General features: G+C 27.9%; 3 protein-coding genes across 3 annotated transcripts; 2 read left to right on the top strand and 1 right to left on the bottom strand.

Moving 5' to 3' along the window:
- The first annotated feature begins 9,374 nt into the window (after window positions 1-9,374).
- LOC101492927 (uncharacterized) lies at window positions 9,375-12,931 on the top strand. Its single transcript, XM_004488828.4, has 6 exons — window positions 9,375-9,462; window positions 10,869-11,516; window positions 11,597-11,740; window positions 12,059-12,166; window positions 12,314-12,365; window positions 12,562-12,931. Exons 1-6 carry the CDS (start codon window positions 9,445-9,447, stop codon window positions 12,594-12,596), a joined length of 1,005 nt encoding a protein of 334 aa, XP_004488885.1. The 5' UTR covers window positions 9,375-9,444; the 3' UTR covers window positions 12,597-12,931.
- A 1,835-nt stretch (window positions 12,932-14,766) lies between these two features.
- Window positions 14,767-18,604, top strand: LOC101504552 (uncharacterized). Its single transcript, XM_004488787.4, has 6 exons — window positions 14,767-14,899; window positions 16,493-16,582; window positions 16,661-16,804; window positions 17,171-17,278; window positions 17,996-18,047; window positions 18,334-18,604. Exons 1-6 carry the CDS (start codon window positions 14,882-14,884, stop codon window positions 18,363-18,365), a joined length of 444 nt encoding a protein of 147 aa, XP_004488844.1. The 5' UTR covers window positions 14,767-14,881; the 3' UTR covers window positions 18,366-18,604.
- Window positions 18,605-19,832: 1,228 nt separating this feature from the next.
- NAC11 (NAC domain-containing protein) lies at window positions 19,833-24,570 on the bottom strand. Its single transcript, XM_004488786.4, has 3 exons — window positions 24,308-24,570; window positions 21,506-21,780; window positions 19,833-20,569 (listed from the first exon to the last, which is right to left on the bottom strand). The coding sequence occupies exons 1-3, from the start codon at window positions 24,471-24,473 to the stop codon at window positions 20,066-20,068; spliced, it is 945 nt and encodes a 314-aa protein (XP_004488843.1). The 5' UTR covers window positions 24,474-24,570; the 3' UTR covers window positions 19,833-20,065.
- Between the last annotated feature and the right edge of the window lie 1,211 nt (window positions 24,571-25,781).

Raw genomic sequence — 25,781 nt, 5'->3', positions numbered from 1 at the left:
CGCTGAAATGAATTGTTTTATTATTTAAACAAATGCAAAACAATATTAAAGAATAAAGTGTTTGATTCTTTAAACAAAGGCAAAACTTTATTAAAGAATAAATAAAGAAAATGAGTTTGATGGCAAAAGAAAGGTACGAGAAAGGTTTACACTAGGATGGATCTATGGTCAACACATTTGATAAAGCAACTCATCACATCATCTGCAAAGGCTACAAGTAGACCTATAGATCACTCTTGTGTGAATTAAAAAACAATATAAAGTCAATCTTCAAAAAGGCAACAACAAACAAGCCAAAAGTGAAAGTCATCACATGTCTTAAAGAAAGGAAAGAGAAAAGGACTTCACATGAAGCCTTACAAGCATTGAATAAAGGAGAACGAAAAGGACATCACATGGTCTTACAAGCATTAAAGAAAGGAAAAAGAAAAGGACAACACATGCCCCAAGTTTCCAGAAAATCTGCAACCTCGTACTTGAGGATGAACTGCATCTGTCCAAGGACAGCTGGATGACAGTTTCATAATTATAAGAAAAGACCTTGGGCTTTTTGAATTGATTTTCCAACGGTCATAAAAAGCTTGACATATGAACTGAACATCATAAGACTTCTATAAAAGGCAGCAAACTCTTCTTCATCAAATACACAACACATTGCATTAAAAAAGATCAAGGATCTTAAAGCATTCAAGAAGCAACATCCATCCTCTCTTCATACTTTCTACAATCATACATTAGATCTTTGTAAATCCTTTGAGAAAGTATTAAGAATCAATCACTCTCATATCACATTGTAATTTCCACGTGAGATACACTTGGAAATATTTGAAACCTGATTGTAAGCTTCGTGAAGCTAAAGAATACACAATTTGTAATCTTCCTCTGTGAGAGGTTGATTTGTTTGAACATTAGTGAAATCTCACAAGAGTGTGAGGACTGAACGTAGCCTTCATTGGGTGAACCAATATAAAAATTGTGTGTGTCATTCTCATATTTTTCTCTCACTCTTTAGCTCAGCTCAAATATGAAAGTTTGAAAAATTCATCCTCACGATTTCCATCCTCTACGAGAGGATAGTTTTTAAAAACATTTGAAAATTATTTTTAACAGCAAAATCCCTATTCAACCCCCCTTCTAGTGATATTTAGCTACATCAATAAATACTAATATTAATAAATAATAAAAAAAAGAACAATGTTAATAAATAATAACAATATATATATATATATATATATATATATATATATATATATATATATATATATATATTATGTATAATAGACTTTTTTATAAGTTTGAGTCTGATCTATTTAAATTAATATGCTTTAAAAAATTATGAGTCTAACCTTTTTATTAAAACTATAAATAGATCGGACCATAAACCTCTGACGGACTGCCTAACTTATTTTTACCCATAATTTCAATGCACTCCAAGAGATTTAATTTCTCCAATTGAACATGCCTATTATAAACCATTCTAAACTATAATTGTGACTTTTCTGATTCGTGGCCTACCTGTGACTTGTCCAATAACTTGTAATTTTTTTTGGATTACTCGGTTTTCAGTCGATTACGGTGAATCTATCCACCCTTAGTTGTAAAATGTTGGAATATTTTATTATATTATTTAATTATTATATTCTAATTTTATTTTATAGACACATATCTTTATTTAATTATATTAGTTATTTATCAATTAGAAGTCTTAATTAATTAGTGATCAAAATAAGTAATAATACTTATTAGATTTCTATTTTGATAGTTAATTATTTAATTAATTGATATGAACTCAAATATGAGTCGTTGTCCCCTTTCTCCATCTAAAAAGGGCTTAAGACATTTGAAGTTTAGATTGAGGAAGAACCACAAGTTGGTGTTCATCATTTGTCTCTCTTCTGAGGATGCTTAGAGACTATTCTAGATTGTCGTCGAAAGACCATCAACACATAAATCTAGATATTTCTAATCTTTTTAATAAATTAACATATTGTAGATCCTTAAATTAACAAGAATCATGTTTGTTATTGTTTTTCATATATACACATATTTATTTGATTTCCACACTAAAACATTATTATTTTTGTTTTGAGCATGTTCTTGATTGATGAATAAGTAAATTAATTCCTACATAAAAAGTGTCGCTTGTACTCAACTATTTAGGTCAAACATTCAAAATAATTTTTACTCACGAAGGTAATTTTAACTGTACTTTTAAATTTATCTAATTTTTAATTTTTTTGAATAATCCTATCAATTAAATGATTAATTACATTTTCAGTTTTCTTGAATTGGTATTTGCTTCTTACGGCCGCCGTGTTAAAATCAAAATAAAACTTAGCTACTAAATAAACAAGTAAATTTAATAACCAAGTAAGAAGACTTAGTCAAGAAACAAATCTCTCACCCATAAAGAAAGTTGTTTGGTCAAGAAGTAAACTTGACCGTCAAGGTTGCTCATGAGAATATTTTTATATATGTTAATTAAAATATATTTTAAAATATTTTAGTTTAATTGTAGTTTTAGTCTATTTATTTATACTGATTCACAAAATCGGTTCCTCTATATTAAAATTCGATAGTTTTGGTCCATTTATATTATTTTTTAACTAAAAAATGATGATGTGAGATGTTATAATTAACGTGACATATGATACAATGATGTAGAGTGATTAACATTCATGAAATTAAAATAAAACGCCGTGAAAATTTAAATTTCAACTTCAGAATTTTTTCGTATTTTAATTTAATTAATGACATATGAATAATTAATGCATCTAGATGATTCTATGCCATAGAATTATCAGTCACGTTATTTAAAATATGTTCAATCGTCATTTTTTTAGTTTAAAAATCTGAGAGATGGAGCAAAATTGTCGACTTTTAAAATAGAGAGACTAATTCCGTAAATCAGTATAAATATAAGGACAAAAAATACACCTAAACCAAATATTTTAACTATAGCACATTTTTTAAGTTGCCATTTATATACTCCTTTCATACTTAAACTTTTGTCCTTTTAGATATACACATAAATTAAGAAATAATCAATTTAAATAAACTTAGACTAATTTGTCCTTATTTATTTATTTTTTTTACAATTATTTATCAAACTTCTATTAACTTTTTTTGGTTCGATATATTTACAATTTTTTTATCTTCCAACTTCAATTCATATTTTTTATATGCATGGTGTACTTCAAAATTTAAGTTGCAATCGTACATTTGTAGCCATTAAAGCATTTTAGCTTATATTTTCAACGTAAGATACCTTGTAAACATAACACTCATTTAATATATATTTTTTGAGTTTTTGTAAGTGTATGTAACATGAAAAGTATGTATAATTATATCTTGGTTTTATAAACAATCAAAATTTTGGAACTAAAATAAAAATCTAAGATTCAGGATGGAGATAGTAGCAACTTCCTTTTAAAGTGATAGGATCGTAAGTGTATAATATTATCTGAAGTAACAATGTCAATTATAAAAAATAGGATTTGAATTATAATTGTCCCTTTTTTAAATTTTTATTAAAAAATTGAAACTTTTAGTTCAAGATTGATTTTGGTTATAAACGAAGAATGTTATTGATTAGTGGAAAAACAACAATATCAATTTATCAATATAAAAAATAAATGTAAAACAAATAATAACTAGAGATATGGATAAAGAGATCACACAAACATATATCCTGGTTCACCCAATACGGGTTACGTCCAGTTCTCACAAATGTGAGATTTTCCACTAAGTGCTTCAAAGCAAGATCATTTTTTGTTTTCACACTGTTTTCACATATCAGTCTTGATCTATTACAAGGTTCTACCTAGAAAGGATTTTCACAAGTTACATTACACTATTTCAGAAAGAATTTTTTAAATTACCTTTTAAATCATAAAAGGATTTCAACTACTGAAATTATGTTAACCATATAGCCTTGAGTTACAAAATAATGATTTTGAGAATGTTAAAATCTGGGTATTGCTCAACTCTTGTTTGAGAAATAGATTCTATAAATTAGAACTCAGTAATCACTTATTCTAATATGACACTAAGAAATGGAACTGCAACTTAGAATGATTTGAGAAGCTCGAGTATGATTTGAATGAATGATGTTTTGCTTGGCACTGAGTTCTGATTTGTTCTTTATCGTGAAGCTTTATTTATAGACTTCAAGAGAGCTTATGACAGCTCATTTAACTGTTGGTTGTAGGTCAGCTGTCATGAGTAACTGAATGAATAAGATCACCATAAAACATGACCCTTCTTGTTGAAACCAAGAATGTTCTTGAGAACCAAGAACGTTCTTCGAATTGGTTTGAGATGAGCTGACTTGTATTTGTGATTTTGTCAGTTTTCTGAAATGATTACAATTTGACTCGCGTGTGCAAATCTGTTTGAAGGTACAACAACAATGTCCTTTACAACCTATCATTTGTACTTTCATTTGCTTGATTTGGAGAATGATCTTGCTTTATGCTTTTTATGAAGCAAGGTGTTGAATCTTTGAATTCTGGAATAATTCTTGCTTAGATTGATTCTTATATATTTATGATGAAGATATGAAATGAATAACACTTCTTGGAGAACGTTCTTCGTTTTCTAGAAATCTGTCAAAAACGTTTTTCGTTTTACTGACTTTGCTTTCTTGATTTTAATACGATTTGCTTTGTAGTGGTTGGTACTTATCTTGTTTTAACACACTTAAATACACATGTTAAATACCAAAATACTTAAAATCATAATTAGAAGTCTTAATTAACTTTTTGTTTAATTATCATCAAAACATTAATTTGGAATTTTGTCTCAACATTATCGCGTAGTAAAAATTATCGTTTCACAAATTTTTGTTATGAGTACCAATTCTTCTTTATTATGATGATTAGCTAAAACGGTGGATGTTGATAGTGATTTTTTTATTAAAATTCTCAATAAAAACAAAGTTTTAGAATTATAGTTTTTCACGATGATGGATACAATAAAACTAACATTCTCTAAATTATGGGTGTTAAATTCTTAAAAATCAAATAAACAATTATAACTAATGCATTATTTCAAAGAACAAAAATGTATTTTAAACTAAAAACCAACCTATGTTTATGATTAATGTATTAACAAAATCGTTTAGGCTAAATTACATCTGTGGTCCATTAACTTAATTTCAGTTAACGTTTTAGTCCTTTATCTTTTTATTTTCCCGATTTGGTCATTTATTTTAATTTTTAGTGACAATTTGATATTTTATATTTTAAAATATCAACAATGTTATCTTTTTTTTTTTTACAAAAATTCATAAAACTCTTCAGATTTTTCAAATAAAACCCATAAAATTAATAATCATCTTCAATATAATGCAAATTTCATTGAATCCATAACTCAAATATTCAAATAAACTCATATTTTCATCTCCAACAACATTAAATAAAGAATGAAAATATGAATTTATTTAAAGATTTAAGTTATGAATTTGATTAAATTTGCATTTTATTGAAGATGATAATGAATTTTATGGATTTTGTTTAAATTTTTTGATGATTATTTGAATTTTTGTAAAAAAAAAGACAACATTATTGACATTTTTAAAAACATAAAATATCCAATTGTAACTTAAAATTAAAATAAAGGACCAACTTAGGAAAAAAATAAAAGATAAAGGACTAAAACGTTAACTAAAATTAAGTTAAGGGACAACATATGTAATTTAGCCAATCGTTTAAGAGAAGATATCTTTCATGATTTCAAGAAAACCAAAACCAAAATCAATTTTCATGATATGATTCTCTTGTCCAATCTTAGGGTTAGATATTAAATCAACTTTTCGATATATTATTTAATATCCAAGTAAGAACATGATTCTTATTAAGAATGAATTAAAAGATTAATACACAAAAAGAAATAGAAATGGGTAGAGATCTATCATTAGAAATCCTACTATCTCAAGACAAGGAAGATTTACTAACACATGGTCATAATAGAATCAAAATTTAAATATAAAAATATTGAAAATATAAAATAACAAAATAACAAAATAACAAGAGATTATGAATAAGAATATGCGTCTAAAACTGAATATTTTCGTCCTTTTTATAGTCCCAATTGTCTTCGTGAACTTTAATTACAAAAAACCATCACAATTTCATAGAAAAAAAAAACGATTTAATAGCAGAAGATAGACATATTATGACTATAATGACCATTTCTGTCAACCAGTAATCCTTGTTGTCTTGGAATGACATATTTTACTTTTTATCTCGATATTTCATTATGGCCAAACATTAATTCTTGCTAGAACTTGAGTTTTTTTTTTTTTTTTTCTTTTTATTTTCTTGATCAGGATGGACCATGACTGCACCCCTTGAAGTTTTACACAAATTTCTTTTACTTATTTCTTCACTTCTCTTTTCAATCTAAACAAAACAAAAAAGTAATAAAATAAAACTAAAATCAGATTAAAAACATTAAAATAACCTATTAAACAAAACTATAAATACTCATAAATTTTAGCTCTATCCTATTATTAGAGGCAATTACTCCACGTTTTGTTTCCACTCCATAATATATTGAAGTCAGCTCTTTTGACCACCGGTTTGCATGTTCAGTAAGCTAGTTATTATTGCATGTTCACGTTGCTAGATGTCCATGGTGCGTTGTTGCTAGTACTTATGCCAAATCGGATGAAGCTAACATATAATAGAAATGAAACGATCAGTGTACATATGCAAATAAGGTATGTCGTCGTACAATTCTTAGTATTTATCTAATGAACTTTTCAATGTCTACCTTCGTATAAGGAATATTTTTATGTATCCTTAATTGCTAATTTTGGATACATGTTGAACTTGAGATTTACGGTTGCTTGTTTACATTATTGTGTTTTGATCTAGGTGCAATTCTTTTTTTTTCTTTTTTCCATTGGAGATTTGTTGTTTGGTTAATTATCACAATGGTTTAAGCTATGAGGACAATCGTCAAAAATGCATTTTCTGACACATGTTTGCTTCACTTCAATTTATTTTATAAGAGTTAAAATAATTTTTTTAAGAATATATTAAACCTATTAAAACATATTTGAAAGTGTCGTTCTTCTATAAGTTTTGTCTTCTTATGTGTCTTTTATTAGTTAATTTAATCATTTGATATGTCTTATGTTAGTCAATTTGATTCATAAAATTATAAACAAAAGATACATTGAATGATAATTTTATAATTTCAATATATTCAGTGACACAATCCACACATTATAGACTTGAAATCACTATCTATATTTTTTAAAGTATATAGTATATTGTAATCTTTCCAAATCAACTAGGTTGGGGGTTAGTTTTGTTTTAAAGAAAATTTCTATAGTACACTTTGTGGTGCAAAGACTTACCGAATACAATAATTGAGTTTTATATTTGTATATGTGTGACCAAACTTGAGTGAAAATATACTTATAATGATGTTGAGTAAAGAATTGAAAGAATTTGATTATGGATGAAGATTTCTATATGATAAAACGTTATGACATTGTTTGATTTATGTAACTGATAATATGTTGTTCAAAGTTGATTAGGGGTATCATTTATGATATTGTTTGATTTATCTAATTGATAATATGTAGTTCAAAGTTTATTAGGGGTATCAGTTGTGATATTGTTTGATTTATATAGTTGATAATACATAGTTCAAAGTTAATTAGGGGTATCAAGATAAAATTCACTTTTCAACGTTCTCTTTGCTCATGTTTCTTTAGTTTATATATAGTTTTGATTATGCAAAGAAGCATAAAACATATAATGATCTTATTTTGAGAAGACTGTTCATAAAGCATTCTCCGAATAAGCTTTTTTAAGCATAAGTTTTGTATTGATCACAACTACCATAAGCTTATCAAATGAACTATACTTTTAATTAATCTATGTTGAAAATTATTTCTATCAGGACTCATGCACCAAACATTAAAGCAAGTTAATAAACCATACCAAATTTAAAAAATGAAATGAGACTCAATCTAAACCTTGAATTTTTGGACTAAAACAAACATAGACATTAAAAAATCTAATTCAGTGTAACCTATTCCCACCTCTTACAACAACATAAATTTCAAAAAAGATAAAATCTTTTGTCTTAAGTCCGAAATATAAAGATTTATTGTAGCCATTAAATTATTTTCTTTTTTGTATGAAGTACTACATCCTCTAAATTATGTGAATCTTCACAGTTATTTTTTTTAATAATTTGTTTTCAATTAATTTTATTAAGAAATTCTATAAACTACGTAATTTTTATTTATGAAAAAATTATCCTTTTAGTCTTTGAAATTATAGAGCATTGTCACATTGATTTCTAACTTAGTCAAAAATCAAAATTAATCTTCAATTAATCAAAATATTTTATGGTCGTTATAAAGTTATAGATTAAACTGACAGATGTTTTAATGATTCACAAACTAATTTAAGATTTTAATTAAGTTATGGACCAAAGTGACAACACCCTACATTTTCAAAAACTAAAATTGTAGTTTATTGAATATCACAACTCTTTAACAATTATATAATAAAAATATAATTATATGACATCACATTCATTTAAGTTGGTAGTATAAACATCATCATCTAATAAAAAAATTAAGTTGAACAATATTTGATTAGATTTTATTTAATATATTTAAGTCAAATTTTGGATTAAGATATATATTTCATCTAGAGGGTTAAAAAAAATCTTATAATAAACTCCATAATACATATATCACATTGGCTTATAAAAAAACTCATATGACACTACCAAGCTGAATAACTAATTAAGAAAGAATAAATAATTAAAAAGAAAAAACTAAAATATGAGTAAAAATGAAATAAAAGGTTTTTTCTTCCCAAATCAAAACCACCTCCAAAATACTAACCTTCGTGCGGCGTGAGAAAACGAGGCACACGGTGCCTCTCAATGCAAAACCTTACATGAGCCATGCCCTTCGTATAGGCTAGCCGCTGGCTCAACATTCAACAGCCGTCACACTTGAGTCACGAATCGCGCGTCGTTAGTCACGCCGTCTTTATGGCGTGCTGCGTTTTGCCGAATGAGTTCAAAGAGGGAGATTATGGGTTATGTATTGGAGATAGTTTTTATTTGAGAAAGAAGAATACCTTTTATTTTATATTTACTCATAATTTTTTTAATTAATAAATAGGTTTTAAGACATTTTTTACCTTTTATAAGAAAGTAATTTTTATCTCACCATAGTTACTTTTTCAAAGTAGTTTGTTATTATGCGGCAATATCTGTAACAAACTATTATCTGTTCCTTAGAACCGAAGGAAAAATTAATTTATTTTTCATAAAAAAAAATTCACAATTATTAAAATCCGGTTTAGTTATAAACAAACAAATCAGTAATGTGACTCTACACAATCATTAAAGCAAGGATCGAAATAGAAAAAAAATGTGAAAACCAGAGAGAGAGAAATCATGTTTGACATAAACCAGGTGAGTGAGTCTTCATCATCTTTTTCATTCGTTCTTCTGCTAATTTTTTTTCATTCAAATGGATTAAAATTTTCGCTCTAGAAATGCAATGCAATGCAATGTTTGATGATACGTTTATAGCATTTTCTTTAGCATAAAGTAACGATCAATTGTTTCGATACACACAGAGTAACGTTACGACTTTTTTGGAGTAACTTTAGGGATTTCAAACTTCAAAAATTTAGAAAACTAGGATTCCTTTCTTATCGTCTCTCATGTAGCGGTGGTTTTGTGTAGTTGTATTCTCCGGTGGCGGTGCTGTCCATTCTCCGGCGACATCACTGATTGTGTGTGCTTGCTTGGTTGAAAGGCTTCTCATGGAAGTCTCCTATTGTTTTGATCTGTTTATTTCTAATGTAATCAATTAATTTGTTTTTGATTTCTTTTTACTGAAATCTTTTTTCGTAACAAGCGATTAAAAAGAGAAAAGAAAAAAAAAAAGAAAAAAACCATTGGTTTCATGATTTTGTGTCAACATTTAGTAAAAACAACGATTTTGAGTCAACATATCTTAAATATTACACTTATTTGAATTGAGATATAAACTTTTTAAATATGAAAAGTTGATTAGGTCTTATTTTTTAATTAAATATATTAATTTTTTAGATATTATTTTTATTTATATTTTATTTTCAATAAAGTATTTATCATCACAAAGTATAACTATAGAAAGTTGTCCGATAAATTACTTAGTCTAAAATTCATATTTTAGAATTTAAAAAATGCTATATAAAATAAATGTAAAAAGTTTATTAATTTATTTCCTTATAGATAATTATAACTGTAATTATGAATATTTAATTTGAAGTTAGTTTCTATATTGTGACTTAGTTTTTAGTTTCTTAATTTGAAGTTAGGCTATATTAAATTTATAGGCTTCACTAATATCTTAAGTGTCCTTCATTCTATTTTAATCTTAAGTAACCAACATTAAAAACTTTGCCTCTTAAAATTTTCATTTTATTTTAGTCTTTTAAATAAAAAATATGAGAATACTTTGATCATTTTTGTCAATTTTCTGAGTTTCTCAAACTTTTACTAAGTTTGACATTATGTTGTAGTGATTAGGGAGCAAAAATGTAAATTAGTCTAACTCATAACTGCCCAATACATAGTTGCACATTCACTCATAACTGCCTATGTAACTTGCTTTTCAATTAATTGTGCAATTGGTGATTGTCCAAGTTCCAATCAATTGCTTTATTTTCTTCATCTTTTGAAATCTTCTTTATAGTTTTGGCAATATAAATTCTAGCAAATTAAATTCCTCTAAAAAAATTTCACAATCAAAATTAATCTAAAGTTTTATATTATAATGTTATTTTATATTAATATGAGATCACACTGTAACAAAATCTTGTTTGTAGGCTTGTATTATTGAGTTTGATGGAGCAGTCAGGGGAAATCCTGGACCAAACTTTTATCCTAGACCAGGCTTCTATCCTAGACCAGGCTTCTATCCTGGACCAGGCTTTTATCCTACACCAGACTTCCGTCCCAGATTAGACATCTATCCCAGACCAGACTTTCATCCCAGATCAGACATCCATTCCAGACCAGACTTTCATCCTGAACCGAACATCCATCCCGAACCAGACTTTCATCCTGAACCGGACATCCATCAAGGACCAGACATCCATCCTGAACCAGATTTCCATCCTGAACCAGATTTCCATCCTGAACCAGATTTCCATCATGGACCAGACATCCATCCCAGACCAGGCATCCATCCCCGACCTGGATTACATCCCAGACTAGGCTTCTATCCTCGACCAGGCTTCTATCCTAGACTAGGCTTTCATCCCCGACCAGACTTCCATCTTCGACCAGACTTCCATCTTCGACCAGGTTTCCATCCTGCACCAGGTTTTCATCCCGCATCAGGCTTCCATCCCAGACCAGGCTTCTATCCTGCACCAAACTTCCATCTTAGACCAGGCTTCCATCCTACACCAGGCTTGTATCTTGGACCAGCTGGTGCAGGAGCTATAATACGTGCTGCAAATGGGACTCAGGTGTCTATTTTATGCAACAATTCATTTGGGTATTGATAATTATATACGAAAAATGTATTGACTTTTATGTTTCTTTATAGGTCTTTCGATACCGTGAAGGATTGGGTGTTCAATCAATTCATGTTGCCGAGTATCGCGGTTTAATTTTAGGATTGACACAAGCTGCTGATAAAGGATTTAAGCACATTGCTATCCATGGAGATTCTTTGGTTGTTTGCAATCAGGTTAATTTGTTCGCCTACATAATCTAGTTTATACAAAATCACGGTGATTCATCGTAATTTTATCGATTCTACTGCTAAAATAAACACACACAAAATAACATTTGAATTTTAATAAAAAGAAAACATAATCTAATTGTTCACTAAATATTACATGGTGATTTGAAAATTCAAAGTAACAACAACCTAAAGAAATGCTCCTTCGGATTCATTTAATTCATATTTTTCTTGATTGGCTTGATATTGTTAAGATTTACTTTTCATTTTGTATGTATTTTTCTTTCATAAAAAATTTACCACATGTTATTGGTTTTGCAACAGATTATGGGTTTCTGGATGGTCCACGACCCAATTTTACTGAACTTATACAATGAAGCTGTAGAGATGAAGTATGCCTTTCACACATTGAGGGTTAATCCCATTCCCATGGTATTTGTTTAGTCATAATGTCTATTATGTTTAAGTTGCCCCTCTCTCCATTGGGATTTCAAAATCATTTTGATCATACTTATATTTTTTGATTCAGTTCTGATTAGTTTATCTATTAATAAATAACATATTTTTATTATGTTTAAGGAACAAAACACGGAAGCTGCATCTCTAGCTAACATGGCCATAAATCTCCAAAGTTAGTCCTCAAGACTTTTCTCAATTTCTTATAGGTTTCAATTGTTGATTTCCTAATAAATGAGAGTTGCAATGACTTGCAGCCAAAGATTCTTGGAAACCAAAAAGCATCTTTAGTTTGTGTTTGGTTTTCTATTTTCATATCTGTATATTTGATAGATGAATATAAAAATTTAATGGATCTTAAACTTTTGTAGATGGCCAAATTGAAGAAGAATTAATGAATCCATGATCTGTCAGCATGCCACTGTCAAAAGCTATTGGCAACTATGTTACTTTTCTTGTACAGGCTGTATCTAGCAACTTGTTCACACATTTACGACTTCAATCGCACATCCGAAATCGTTTCCACCGCAATTTTTCCGAAGCTCCAAAACTAAACATATACTTTGTCACATAACCAAACATATACTTTGTCAATCTGAACATGCCACAACATGTAGATGCCCACCATTAGCTTAGAGGCTTTAAAAAAATGCTACTATGATTCTGTGAACTGAATCTATTTTCTTCATTTGATTGTTTTGATTTTAAAAATTTTGCGCTATGTAATGACAAACATGACTAAAAGTGGTTCATTTCATGGCTCCAAAAAATAACTTTCTTTTGGTACACTATATTCCTAATAATTGGACCGAAATTTTAGGATACTTTTAGAACATACATTAAAAAAAAAAAATTCAGAAATTTGTTTTTGCAAATTTCCTAATGTGGGATTTTTTTTTCTTCATATTTATCTCATTTAAATTTTTTTCCTTCAAAATATTCTATATCAACATGCTTTATCTTTTTGATAGGAGGTCAATCTTAAAGATACTACTACCATGTAAACCAAAAAAATTTAGACCAATATTTATACAATGCGATAAAATAAGTCTTATAAAAAAGTATTTTGACTAAATGCATCATTCAATATTTTATCTTCTAAGTTATCTGTTTTTTTAATAAATTGGTCTTTTTAAGTATTATCTATAATAAATTAATCTTTTAAGTCATTATTTGTAACAAGTTAATTCTTGAAGTCTATAAATATTATGTGGTTAATTTTTTAAACACATCTAGTTACACAAAATTTCTGCACAATCTCAACTATTATCTAGAAGATAAAAAATGTTGGAAGATTAATATCATCAACATAGCCAAAGATGTAAACAAAACATGCAAAATAATAAATTTAAACATATTTATTTTGAAGTTTAAATGTTTTTTAAATACAATATTTTGGTGATAAAAGTTGTACCCGGTTTAAATTACGTAAATGCATATTCTATTTTGGATCCTTCAACATCACTTAAACATTTTTTAAGGACATATATTTAAAAGGTTAATTAACCACAAAAAACACTTATAAACTTAAAATACAAATAAAACTTAAAAACTAACTTGCTAAAAAGGACTTAAAAAACATATTTATTACAAACAAATACCACAATGAAGTCATTTGTCTTACGCTACAACATTCTTTAGGTTAGGCAACAATAAAAAGATGGGGAAAAGTAAAAAAATTGTGGCTTATACTTTAAATAAAAGTTTTTTAGTCGTGGTGTATGCGGAAGTTGCCTATTTTAATAGCGCGCGATTTTATTTACTTTTACTCGTAAAATATGAAAAACTGTTGATTTAAATAAAAGAATAGGCAACAATTTTTTTATTAAAGTTTAGACCGTGGTTTTTCTATCAATTTTTAGACCACATTTTTAGTACTGTTGTATGTTCTTTAGACAACATACATGCAAACTTTTATACATGTTGCTTATAAATTTAGACAAAATTTTACAATCAATCTCATACGTTGTTTTATTTTTAAATCATATTTTTAAATAATTTATATCAATTTTTAATTATGATAAGATTCAAATAAAAGAAAGAAAAAACTTTCAAAACTAATTGTATACTAAAATGTTAAATCTTCAAATCAAATACATATATGTATTATTATTATTATTATTATTATTATTATTATTATTATTTTTTTACATGCATCAAATAATTCCACTATAAACAATAACTTGTATGAGACAACAATAAACATTTTCGTTCAAATTGGACACACCAACACCAAGTTTCAAAAAAAAATAATGTGCCGTGAGATGGGATTTACCATAGCCATTATGACTGTCTTACCTTAGTTGCGTATTTACCTCACCATAGTTACTTTTTTTACAGGAGTTTGTTACGCTGAGCTGTAGTAGTGTAGTGTAGTAAAAGAATCTGTAACAAACTACTCATTCGAATCTTCTACCTCCCTTTATTTTTATTTACAAGACTGTTCTGCATATAATTGATTACTGTGATTCAAAATTCATAAAAAAAAAACCATAAATATAAATATTTCAAACGGTTTAGTCATGACAAACAAATTTGTTACCTTTCTTCTATTGAAAAACGAATAAAGATTTTAAAAAAAATAATAATAATTCTGATGTGTATATATATAGTAGTGTGTTGTAATCTTGAGACGTACACCTTAGAGCAAGAATCGGAATAGAAAAAAAGTGAAAAGCAGAGAGAGAAATCATGAGTTACAGAAACCAGGTGAGCGAGTCTTCATCATCTTCTTCATTAGTTCTTCTGTTAACTTTTTCGTTCAAATGTAATAATATTTTTCTCTCTGAAAATGAAATGCAATGCATGCTGATACGGTTATGTAGCATTTTCTTTAGCATAAAGTAACGATCACTTCTTTAATTAAAAAAAAAAAGTTACGATCACTTGTTTGGACACACAGAGTAAAAAACGTTAGGACTTTTTTGGAGTAACTCTAGGGATGATTTCGGACTTAAAAATGTAGAAAACTAGGGTTTACTTTCTGTCGTCTCTCATCTGGCGGTGGTTATGTGTATTTTTATTCTCCGGCGACATCACTGTTTGTTTTTGCTTGGTTGAATAGCTTCCGGTGGAAGTCTCTGTTTACTTTAATTTGTTTATTACTTCTAATGTAATTAATTTATCTTTCTTTTTTTTTTTGGTAACAAATGATAAAAAAGTGAAAAAAAGGAAAACACGGTTGGTGCTATGATTTTGCGTCAATTTATATTTAATATTGTATTTTAGCAATTTTTTTGATTTTTTTTCCTGATTATAACTTATTGATGATGATTGAACCTTTTACTTGATTTTTTGAAAATGAATATTTTTCTTAATATTAAAAATTAGATGCTCTTAGTGAGTATTAAGAAATTATAATTTACACATAAGGTCCATGATTATAAAAGGGAGTAAGCTTTTGTCAAATATAAAAACATAGTTTCACTAAATACTAATAAATAATATAAAAAGTTAGTCTGCTAAATTACTTAGTCCAGAGTTCATATTTTAGAATTTTAAAAATGCTGCCTGAAAATAAGTTTAAACAATTAAATAAATTTATTTCCTTATAGATAATTACTGGAGTATAATTGTAGTTATGATTTTTATTTTATTTTATTTTAAGTTAGTTCCAATATTGTGCTTTACTTATTAGTTTCTGAATTTTAAGTTAGATTAAATTATTCTTTTGGTGTCATAAGTTAGGCTAAATTCCATTTTTGGTGTCTTAATTTAGTTTTTGGTTTCATTTTGATATCTTAAGTTTCCTTCTTTTTATTTTAGCCTCCGTTGTAGCCAATGTGGTCCCTTACATTTTATTTGTTCCATTTATGTTAAAAAAACTTTGGTCCTTACATTTTGTTCATTTTATTTTAATTCTTTAAATTATCTCTTTCATTTTTTTTAGTTTATCCTTTGAGTTTGTCAAACGTTTGCTACATTGACATTATGTTTTGATGATTAAGGAAAAAAAAAAAGTGATTTAGCCTAACTTTTACGTGCATATATATATGGTGTCTGCCAATATAATCAGTTAATCATCACATGTATAAAAATTGATTAGATTCAGCTATATCCTATTAATTAAGGGTTGACGATACTATTATTGTACATTCACAAGACACTGTTGATTGTCCAAGCTCCATATCAATTGCTTGATTTTCTTCTTTTTAGGAAATCTTCAGTATGGTTTTGGCAATATAAATTCTGGCAAATCAAAATCCTCTTTAAAGTTTTCACAATCATAATTAATCTAAAGTTTTATTATATCATAAGTTATTTTATCTATGAGATAATGCACTAACACAATCTCATTTGCAGGCTTGTACCCTTGAGTTTGATGGTGCATGCAGTGGAAATCCTGGACCAGCTGGTGCAGGAGCTATACTTCGCCCGGAAATTGGGAGCCGGGTGTCTACTTTATGCAACCATTCATTTGGGTATGATTATTATTTTCAAAATGTTACTAACTCTTACGTTTCTTTCTAGGTCTTTCGATACCGTGAAGGATTGGGCAATCAAACAAGTAATGGTGCTGAGTACCGCGCCTTAATTTTAGGCTTGAGACAAGCCATCAGGAAAGGATTTACGCGCATTTCTGTCCAAGGAGATTCCCTTGTTGTTTGCAATCAGGTTTGTTCTCTTACACAATATGTATTATATTTTTCAAATCTATCCCCTTTTACTTTACCTGTCTATATTTCATTACTTTAATTGCATTTGAATGTTGATAAAAAAAAAAAAAAACATAATCTAATTGTTCACAAAATATTACATGGTGATTTAAAAATTCTAAGTAATGACATGGACGCATGGTTTCTTCATTAGCAGAAACCTAAGGAACCTACCCTCATCCCAATAAATAAACAAAGGCTCCTTTGGGTTCATTTAATTCCTATTCTTCCTGATTGGTTTGATATTGTTAAGATTTACTTTTCATTTTGTATAATCATTTTTCTTTTATAAATAGTTTACCATATGTTATTTGTTTTGCAACAGCTTTTGGGTTTATGGAGGACCAACGACCCAAATTTGAAGAACTTATGCGATGAGGCTTTGCAGCTGAAGACTTACTTTCACTCATTCTACATCAAACACATTCCGAGGGTATTTGCTAAGTCATATTGTGTTTAAGTTGCGTGCATTGCATTGGCATTTCAAAATCATTTTGATCAGCATCCATGCAAGCTTTATACACAATTTATAATATTTAGACATGTATAATCAAAGATTATTAGCATCAACATCATTAGGCTCTTAATTATATTAATATTTACATGCAAAGATCACTATCACCAACATCATTATGCTTCTAATTATATGAATATTTACATGCAATTATGACTAGTTTATTTTCTTTAGTTTTCAACTCCCTTATATCTTTGCCTCATCATGTGGTTATCTTTTTACAAGCAACATACTTTTTATGAAGAAAATTTTAGCTAAGTTGCCCTCTCTCGTTATTGGGTGTTTGCTTTGTGGAAATCTCATAAAAACAAAAGATTGAAGTTGAAAACAATTACACTACCATTTGAGAACCATTTATGATCATCCTTTCGTTTCTCGTGGTTTTATAATTTGCATGCCTGTACACAGAAGAAGTCATGTGATCCAAATATTGGTTCCACTTCCACTCTTGAATAGAAGCACAGCTTCCTAGCTATATTGTTCAAGATCACTTGCACCAATGGACTTTGGCCCCTAATAACTATATGAATATTTACGTTCAGTTCTGACTAGTTTATTATCTCTTTGATTTTAGATTAAAACTCCTTATATTTTTGCCTCCCTGTTAATAAATGACATGTTTTATTTATGTTTAAGGAATATAACATTGAAGCTCATGCTCAAGCTCACCGGGCCATTAATCTTCGTGGTTAGACTTCAAGACTTTTCTCAGTTCCTATAGGTTTCAATTATTTGATTTCTTAATAAATGAGAATTGCAATGACTTGCAGCCAAAGATTCTTTAAAACCAAAAAGCATATTTTGTGTGTGTTTGGTTTTCTATTTCAATTGATATATTTTCATTTAGATATTTTTTTGAAAGAAGAAATATTGTGAACTATATCAGTAAGCTTACCACAGATTTTATTTTCATTTTTAATATCTTTGATAGGGGAATACTCCTATAAAATTTAATTGATCTTAAACTTTTGTAGATGGTCAAGTTGAAGAAGATTGTGGGTATTGATGACCATCTGACAGCATGCCACTGTCAAAAGCTATTGGCAACTATGTTACTTTTCTTGTTATGCCGGATTTTTACATGTTACCCTTCATGTCAAAAGGTTAAGTGCTGTTTGCTATTTTGTCAATCTGAACATTCCACACCATGTAGATTCCCATATACCTTAGGGACTTAAAAATTGCTACTGTGAACTGTGATGTTTGGGATGTAATGCATGTTTCTGAATCTGTTTTCTACCTTCATTTGCTTGTTTTGATTTTAAAAACTCTTGCGTAACATGATGACCAACACGATGAAAAGTGTTTAATGTCATAATCTATATTTTATTCTTTTTCTGCGTTGTTCCGCCATTTAGTTTGTTAATGAAACAGAGTTTTAGACTATTGAAACAGGGAAACTAATAGGAAATTGTATTCTCTGTATTCACGAGAGTCCTACTTTTGTTATTACCAACGGACCGTCTCCTTACTATATCATCTAGAAGACTTTTAATAAAAGGATTCAATACTAGAGTCCACTCTCCCCCCACCAAGCCAAACCAATACCAGAATTCACATCCTACCAAGCTGGAACAAGGTTTTGATATCACATGTTGGGGAGTTCAGGAGAGTGTATAATAGGCTAAATGCTTCACAATCTAAAAGAGACTTCAATTGTATGGATGTTCACTCTTATATATTCAATATTTTGATGATTCATAATAGTTGTGAGACTTAATATAAACACAATAAGTAAGAAAGAAAATTCAGAACTGACAAGAAGTCAGCGAATCTTTATGCTGAGGTCACACAGATTTAGTCTTCTCTGAGTGCATTTGTCTCTTCCTGTTAATTAGCCCAACGAAAGAGACACTTTTAAGATACTAGTATACTTTGATTTTATGTTATTTATTCAATGTGTTTGACATTGCTCTTAATGCAAACGTTTTCACCTAAACAAAAGGTTGCTAATATTCTTAGGAAAATACTTTAGCTAGGGAATAAAATATTTCGAGACAATATTTAATTATGGTTGTAGAAAAGATGTTCTGCTATGCTACCCATATCTAGAAGAAGAAATGTATATTTCTTTTAAAAAAAGATAGAAATAAATATGAATTAACATTATATGAGTAATCCTTAAAAAAAAAATTGTAAGAACAAATATTTTTTTACAACGATCTCATTTCACGAGTGTAGAGTTATAGTGTTTTTTGATACAGTATTTGAAGTAGTTTTTAAACTTATAGTATATCATATTTTTTTCATTTTAACTCATTATTTTAATTTAAATATTTATATTATTTAAAAATTTATGTTTTGTCATTTATAACTATTACTTAATTCAATGTTATTTTAACAAAACATTTCTAATTCAATTTGCATACTATTAATAAATTTATCTACCACAGTTTCATTCGCTATTATTTAGTTTATGTTATGTAAACAATATGATATTCTTTTTATCACATAGACTAAAACTAGAGATTAATTTAACAAAAGAAAAATGATCCTCCATCCACTAACTACAATCAACTACAAATTTATAAATTCCAATTACAAAGTCCTATGTTTCTAATATAGTAGGACATATCATGTGGATAGGCATATATTAATAGCTAACACCATGAGAAAAATATATAAATACTGTTTTTGACCTTGCATGTTTTCTCATCGAAATTGAATCCTCTACAGCTGTTGCACCATATTGCACATTATAGCACATTAGTAATTGTTCCACATGTGGGGCATACCTACTTCAGATAAGTAACTCTCAGAACTTCCTTCTCCTAAGCTTGGTGACCCTTTAAGACTTTGATTATTATTGTTATTATTATTATTAAGTGGGTTATTTCTTTCCATTTTTGATAGTTGAGTCAAAACAGCTTTCAACACTTTTCTATCACATGATAAAGGGTCTAAGCTATAATTACCCAAATTAGGTGCTCCTCCAAATGTGTTTGCATTATTATTATTGTTATTGTTGTATGGAGGTAATTTTGGTTCCATATTATTGAAGATTGGGTTGGTTTGGTTTTGAGAAAAGATGGAGAAGCAGGGCACTTGCTCATATTCATCTGCATGGAATTGAGCTTGGTCAAAACTTATGTACGAATCCATTAATGCTGGAAGAGATGAAGAGCCTGTGTCATCATAGCAACTACCCATGCTTGGTTTTGCAGCAATTTCTCTGTTTTTGTAGAACACCCTACACAAAACCCAATCTTCCTGTACATGTAGACACCACAATGCAAATTATTATTATTATTATTTTGCAGCAACTTCTTTGTTTTGAATATCATTTAATCAAAATCACATAATTTCAATCTTTTCACTCCTTGAATACGAATAATCCTTGAAATTATGATAAAAATTACAGTGGATTAGAAGCTACACATTTTAGGTGTTGACCCGCTCAACTAAAATCAAGTGTAATCTATTTTCTTTTTCTTTAAAAAGACATTCACAATTTTTTTTGACAGAACATACAAAAAAATTTGTAGATAGGAGAAATTTGGTAATTTCACAGGGATACATACATAAGTGCTTGATAAAATATTCAAAGAGGATCTACTTAGGTAAGCTACCCAATATTTTTGTGTGGTCACATTGTAGCCAATAGCCATGTGAGACAAATTTGGTTTCGGGACAAATAAAAACATTTCAAAAAAGTCAAAAGTCTTTGATTTTTATCTGGGAATGACAAGTTGCCTCCCTGATTTGTGCAAGATAAATAATCAAAAAAATATTGCAAAATTATAGTCGATATATGATGATACAAAATGGATTAGGGTGGAAAAAATTGAGGAAATAATGTATTAGATTTAAGACATTTAAATAGAAAAAAAGAGAACTTTGGAATTTTAAAAAATCAGAAAAGAGTTGGTTAAAGGCCGAGATTAAAGACTTGAGAAAAATAAAATACTCCATAGTCATTTTTGTCAAAGCAATAAAATAAAAGTTGTACTATTTAGCATGGGACAAATTATATATTCTTCTACATTCAGATTCCTGAATCACAAAGGTAGCTATTTATTAAAATAAATAAATTTATGTTGTTGAAAAACGACCGAACAATTTATATTTTAAATGTATTAAATTAAAATGCGAGTCTTTCATTTGAATTTAGTTATTACAATGAATTAAAGAAAATGTAAGAATTACCTTAGAAGAAGAAATTTTAGGAGGGCCATGAGGACCCTCAATACGAAACTCATGCATGACCCATTCAGTTTTTCTCCCTTTAGGTGCCCTTCCTTGATAGAAAACTAAAGTCTTTCTCATCCCAACAAGACTGCCCTTGCGAAGGATAGCTCTGTCCTTCCCTGTTGCCTTCCAATACCCTGATGCAGTTGCACGATTTGTTCTCAGTCCTGTTGCATACTTTCGGTCTCTTTGTGTATAGAAATACCACTCCTTCCCTCCCACACATGCTGCTTCTGCACCATTCATTATATTACAATATTACTATTTTATTTTATTTTATTTATACACGCTCATAAATATTTTTTATACTATCAATCAATCACAATCATTAATACTGTTAGATTTTTGTCATACCTAATTATTAATACGGTTAGATTTTTGTCATACCTAATTGTAAAGTCATCTACATAATTAGTCATAATTTGTTAAGTGTGTAAAATTTTTTATATATCATTGCTAGCTAAAATCTAACATAGATATAGGACGACAAAACACTGCTATAAAGACACTCATAATTAAATATAACAAAATGTGTCTATGTGTGTTTCAAATATCAAATGTTTTATGTCAAACATATCTTTATTTATTTATTTTTTTTTTAAGAAAAAGTATGTCAAATATATCAAACAGAACATGGGTGTTACACTCTTTTTCCCTCTTATATATGATCTGTGAATTTGAGTGAGATGAGGAGCATGCATGTGCAGTTATAGATCAATAAGGTTTGTAAATCAGTTTTGAGTTGAAGTCAACTATGACTCGTTAAAACCAACTGTCCTCATTAACAATATTATCATATGTTTACATAGTCCTAAAATTAAAATTTGCTTATGACTTTTTTCATTTGTCTTAATTATTAGAATTGATAGTTTTTGTACTAAAGAAAAGAATTGATGATTTTGATTGTGAATTATTATTAGATACTATTATAAATTATACTCTAGATACTATTGTAAATAGGCCCCATATACATAATTGTAGCATCTTCCATAATTGTGTTGATGTGTCTTCTAATTTGGCTATCTTTATCTGTTTCTTTTCATACAGTTGAAATTATTTCAAAAATAATTTAAACAACGAACACATGGCCCACTGCACCAAAGCTTCAATATTGACCCATCACAACAAGCCCAAAAAATTAAGATAGATGTTCAACCATGATATGTGTGAAAGTGTGTTTTTGCAATGTAAATCAATATTTGCATTATTACTATAAAAATCACTATCAAACACTTTATAACAGGACAAGTTCAGAATTCAATTTATTCAAAAATAAAAGCTTTTAAATAAGGTGATTTATATCTTGCAAATTAATACTGTTAGAAAGTATATTGTATGTTTATGGGAATATGATTTTTAGAGTTTCCTGTTCAAAGATGCCAACCTCTACATCCCTTTCCAAGGTGCGTGTATGTATATTTTCTTTTTAAAACCATATTATATATTATGGTAAATATTAACCGTTATATAATCGTGACTAATTTTTGTTGAAAAATTTATTGAACTTATAAGATAATTCTTTTCTTTTGATATATATATATATATATATATATATATATATATATATTCTTGTAATTATTTTATAACAACAAATGTTTAAAAAGTAGTATTTATATTTTAAAAATGGTAGTATTTTGCAATATCTTTATCTTTAGCAAAAATAATACTTTCGAATATTATATTTTTGTTTATTATATAGTACTTGAGTGCAGCCACCTGTACCTACCTATCTTTATTATTTGGCTTTGGATTAGGAATAAAAGTAATGACACACATTAAAATACAAAGGCTTATGTCAACTATGACCCACATAAAAAATGCAGCCGGAAAATAATGTAATTATTTCATCACATACAAGGAATAAAAATAGAAAATATATATTCAATTAACATTTAGATCATAGTGGTGTTGAGTTGATCCAAGGATTAAATGAAAAATTATATATCAGTTTCCATTGGTCACAATTAAAAGATATATCTATATGGTTGTAAATTATATATAGCTATAGTGGCAATTGTAATTATGCTATAAACTTTGATATCCGACAATTACAACAATTTTAAATATTTATATTACAACCGTAATTATTGTTATATATGCGATTTAAAACCATTTTCTTATCAAATCACACACTAGACAAGTGTACATACAAATTGGGATTTATTATAGCCATTGCAGTTGCTATCATCACCTCAATCAGACAGTGAATTTACTCTTATCAAAATTTAAAACCGAACAAGAATTCAACATAATTGAAAGTAACAACTCATTTGTACTTTACCAACCGAAATAGAAAACATTAAAATTGATGGATCAATCATATATATCCATGTGGGGTGCTTGAATATGAGTTCAATTTCATAACCTTCAAATTACATAATCTTATTTTATTTATAAAAATAACAGCATCTTATTTATTTATTACAAAATTAAACTTTTAATTTAGCTACTTATTTGTGTGAAACTCTATAATGTATACAAATAAATTTTCATGTTAAAAAATGTATACAAAGAAACATGTCATGTTATATATATACACACACACATACAAAGCAATAATAACTACTTTCTCTAAAATAAAATATAGTCACATAAATTTTCTAAAAAATTGATGTATTTAGTTTAAAATTTAAATCACATATATAATCTTTACAAATATAATTTTTTTTTAATATGCTTCATTCTAAAATATTGTATATTAGAGAATGCAAAATAAGGAAGGGTAAGACTATAGAGTCATAGCATTATCATAGTACTAACCAGGAATATCCCATGGCTCACACTTGTTAAGGTCAACATCAATCATGAGAAGAGAATCACTATGTGTAACCTTCTTCATCAAGTAATCACACACAAGCTCTTCATCTCTTGGATGGAATCTGAACCCTGGTGGAAGCTTTGCCTCTACCATGCTTATGTTGCTCATTTTTTTGTTACAAACAAGTATATTAGGAAGAGAAAGAATTGAAAGAAAGAAATTCAAACTTCAAGTGAGAAATTTTGAAACAGAGAAATTATTGAGGAAGGGAAGAGGTGAAAGGTGTATATATAAATGGGAGTGGGAACACAAGTGGAAAAGTCAACATGTAATTACTTGTAAAGAGGGAGGGTAATTATGTAATTTTAAGTTGTATATTTTCATAGTTATTAGAAAGATGTATGATGATGTGCTCTAACCATTAGCTGCCAACTGGCTGATGTGTATCTCTAATTTAAAGATCCTTGCATACTTCTTTCTATTAAGATTTTTTGTGCATTAGATTCATTTGGATTCAACTTTTTTTTAAATTAAATTTATTATCTCTTTTTTCATAATGAGTGTGGTTTAAGTTATATATATATATATATTAAAAATACAATAATTAAAAGATAAAGATATATCATTTTACTAAATTACATAAATCTTAATTATAAGTGTATTTTTTACTATTATTAATGTATAGTACAATAATTTTTAAAAGTTGTGTATATAGTAATTATTAAATGATAGTATAAGAAAACTAATTAAAGTTGTACTGAAAATTATAAATGACTTTCATTTTAAAATAATTTTGTGTGTGTTAAACTGACATCATTGTGAGACAGATGAAATATACATATATAATTACTAAATTATAATCATCGGATCATAAAAAACAATTGACTTTAATAATAACTACTTCTAAAGTCACATATATGAATAACTGTGATTGTCGATATTGTATAACATTTTATATTAATAGTGAATGTCAATTAATCTCACTATTTTTATCTTTGAGCAGAGGCTTAACCATAAATTAATATTTAGAGATTTATGACTAAATTTTCAATATTTATATAAAATAAAGACTCATTGCGATTTTCTAAATGTGTGGGATGCATCTACTATAATCTTAAATCATATCAAAATTAAAATTAATATTTTTTTAATAATTTTATAGATTAAATAATGAAAAACATATTTAAAGTTTAAAATGTTAAATAAATTATAAATTTAATTATATTTTATATAAAAACTATTAAATAATTAATTGATCATAAAACTATATAATAATTTACTACTCATAAGTAATTTAAATGGACCTATAAAATTTCTATTACAAGCTCGATGATAAAAATTTACTTTCGTATTTAAGAGGCGAGTTTCAAATAAAATAACTAATGATAATTAATGTCATTGTTTTATAAATATTTATGGAAATAATGAGATAAAAATTCAAAAAAAAAAAAAAAAAAAAAAAATAATAATTAGAAG

The sequence above is a fragment of the Cicer arietinum genome, chromosome 1, assembly GCF_000331145.2.
Source record: "Cicer arietinum cultivar CDC Frontier isolate Library 1 chromosome 1, Cicar.CDCFrontier_v2.0, whole genome shotgun sequence".
Classification (NCBI taxonomy): domain Eukaryota; kingdom Viridiplantae; phylum Streptophyta; class Magnoliopsida; order Fabales; family Fabaceae; genus Cicer; species Cicer arietinum.
Note: the sequence above shows the minus strand (reverse complement) of the source record. Positions and strands in the feature narration are given on the sequence as shown.

Excerpts from the sequence above, each read along its gene's own strand:
- NAC11 (XM_004488786.4), bottom strand. The coding sequence starts at position 24,473 with ATGAGCAACATAAGCATGGTAGAGGCAAAGCTTCCACCAGGGTTCAGA. Across the intron at positions 21,781-24,307 it reads TGAGCCATGGGATATTCCTG|AAGCAGCATGTGTGGGAGGG; the intron begins GTTAGTACTATG and ends TGAATGGTGCAG. Across the intron at positions 20,570-21,505 it reads CTAAAATTTCTTCTTCTAAG|GAAGATTGGGTTTTGTGTAG; the intron begins GTAATTCTTACA and ends CTACATGTACAG.
- LOC101492927 (XM_004488828.4), top strand. Across the intron at positions 11,517-11,596 it reads GTGCTGCAAATGGGACTCAG|GTCTTTCGATACCGTGAAGG; the intron begins GTGTCTATTTTA and ends GTTTCTTTATAG. Across the intron at positions 12,366-12,561 it reads CATGGCCATAAATCTCCAAA|ATGGCCAAATTGAAGAAGAA; the intron begins GTTAGTCCTCAA and ends AAACTTTTGTAG.
- LOC101504552 (XM_004488787.4), top strand. Across the intron at positions 17,279-17,995 it reads ACATCAAACACATTCCGAGG|GAATATAACATTGAAGCTCA; the intron begins GTATTTGCTAAG and ends TTTATGTTTAAG. Across the intron at positions 18,048-18,333 it reads CCGGGCCATTAATCTTCGTG|ATGGTCAAGTTGAAGAAGAT; the intron begins GTTAGACTTCAA and ends AAACTTTTGTAG.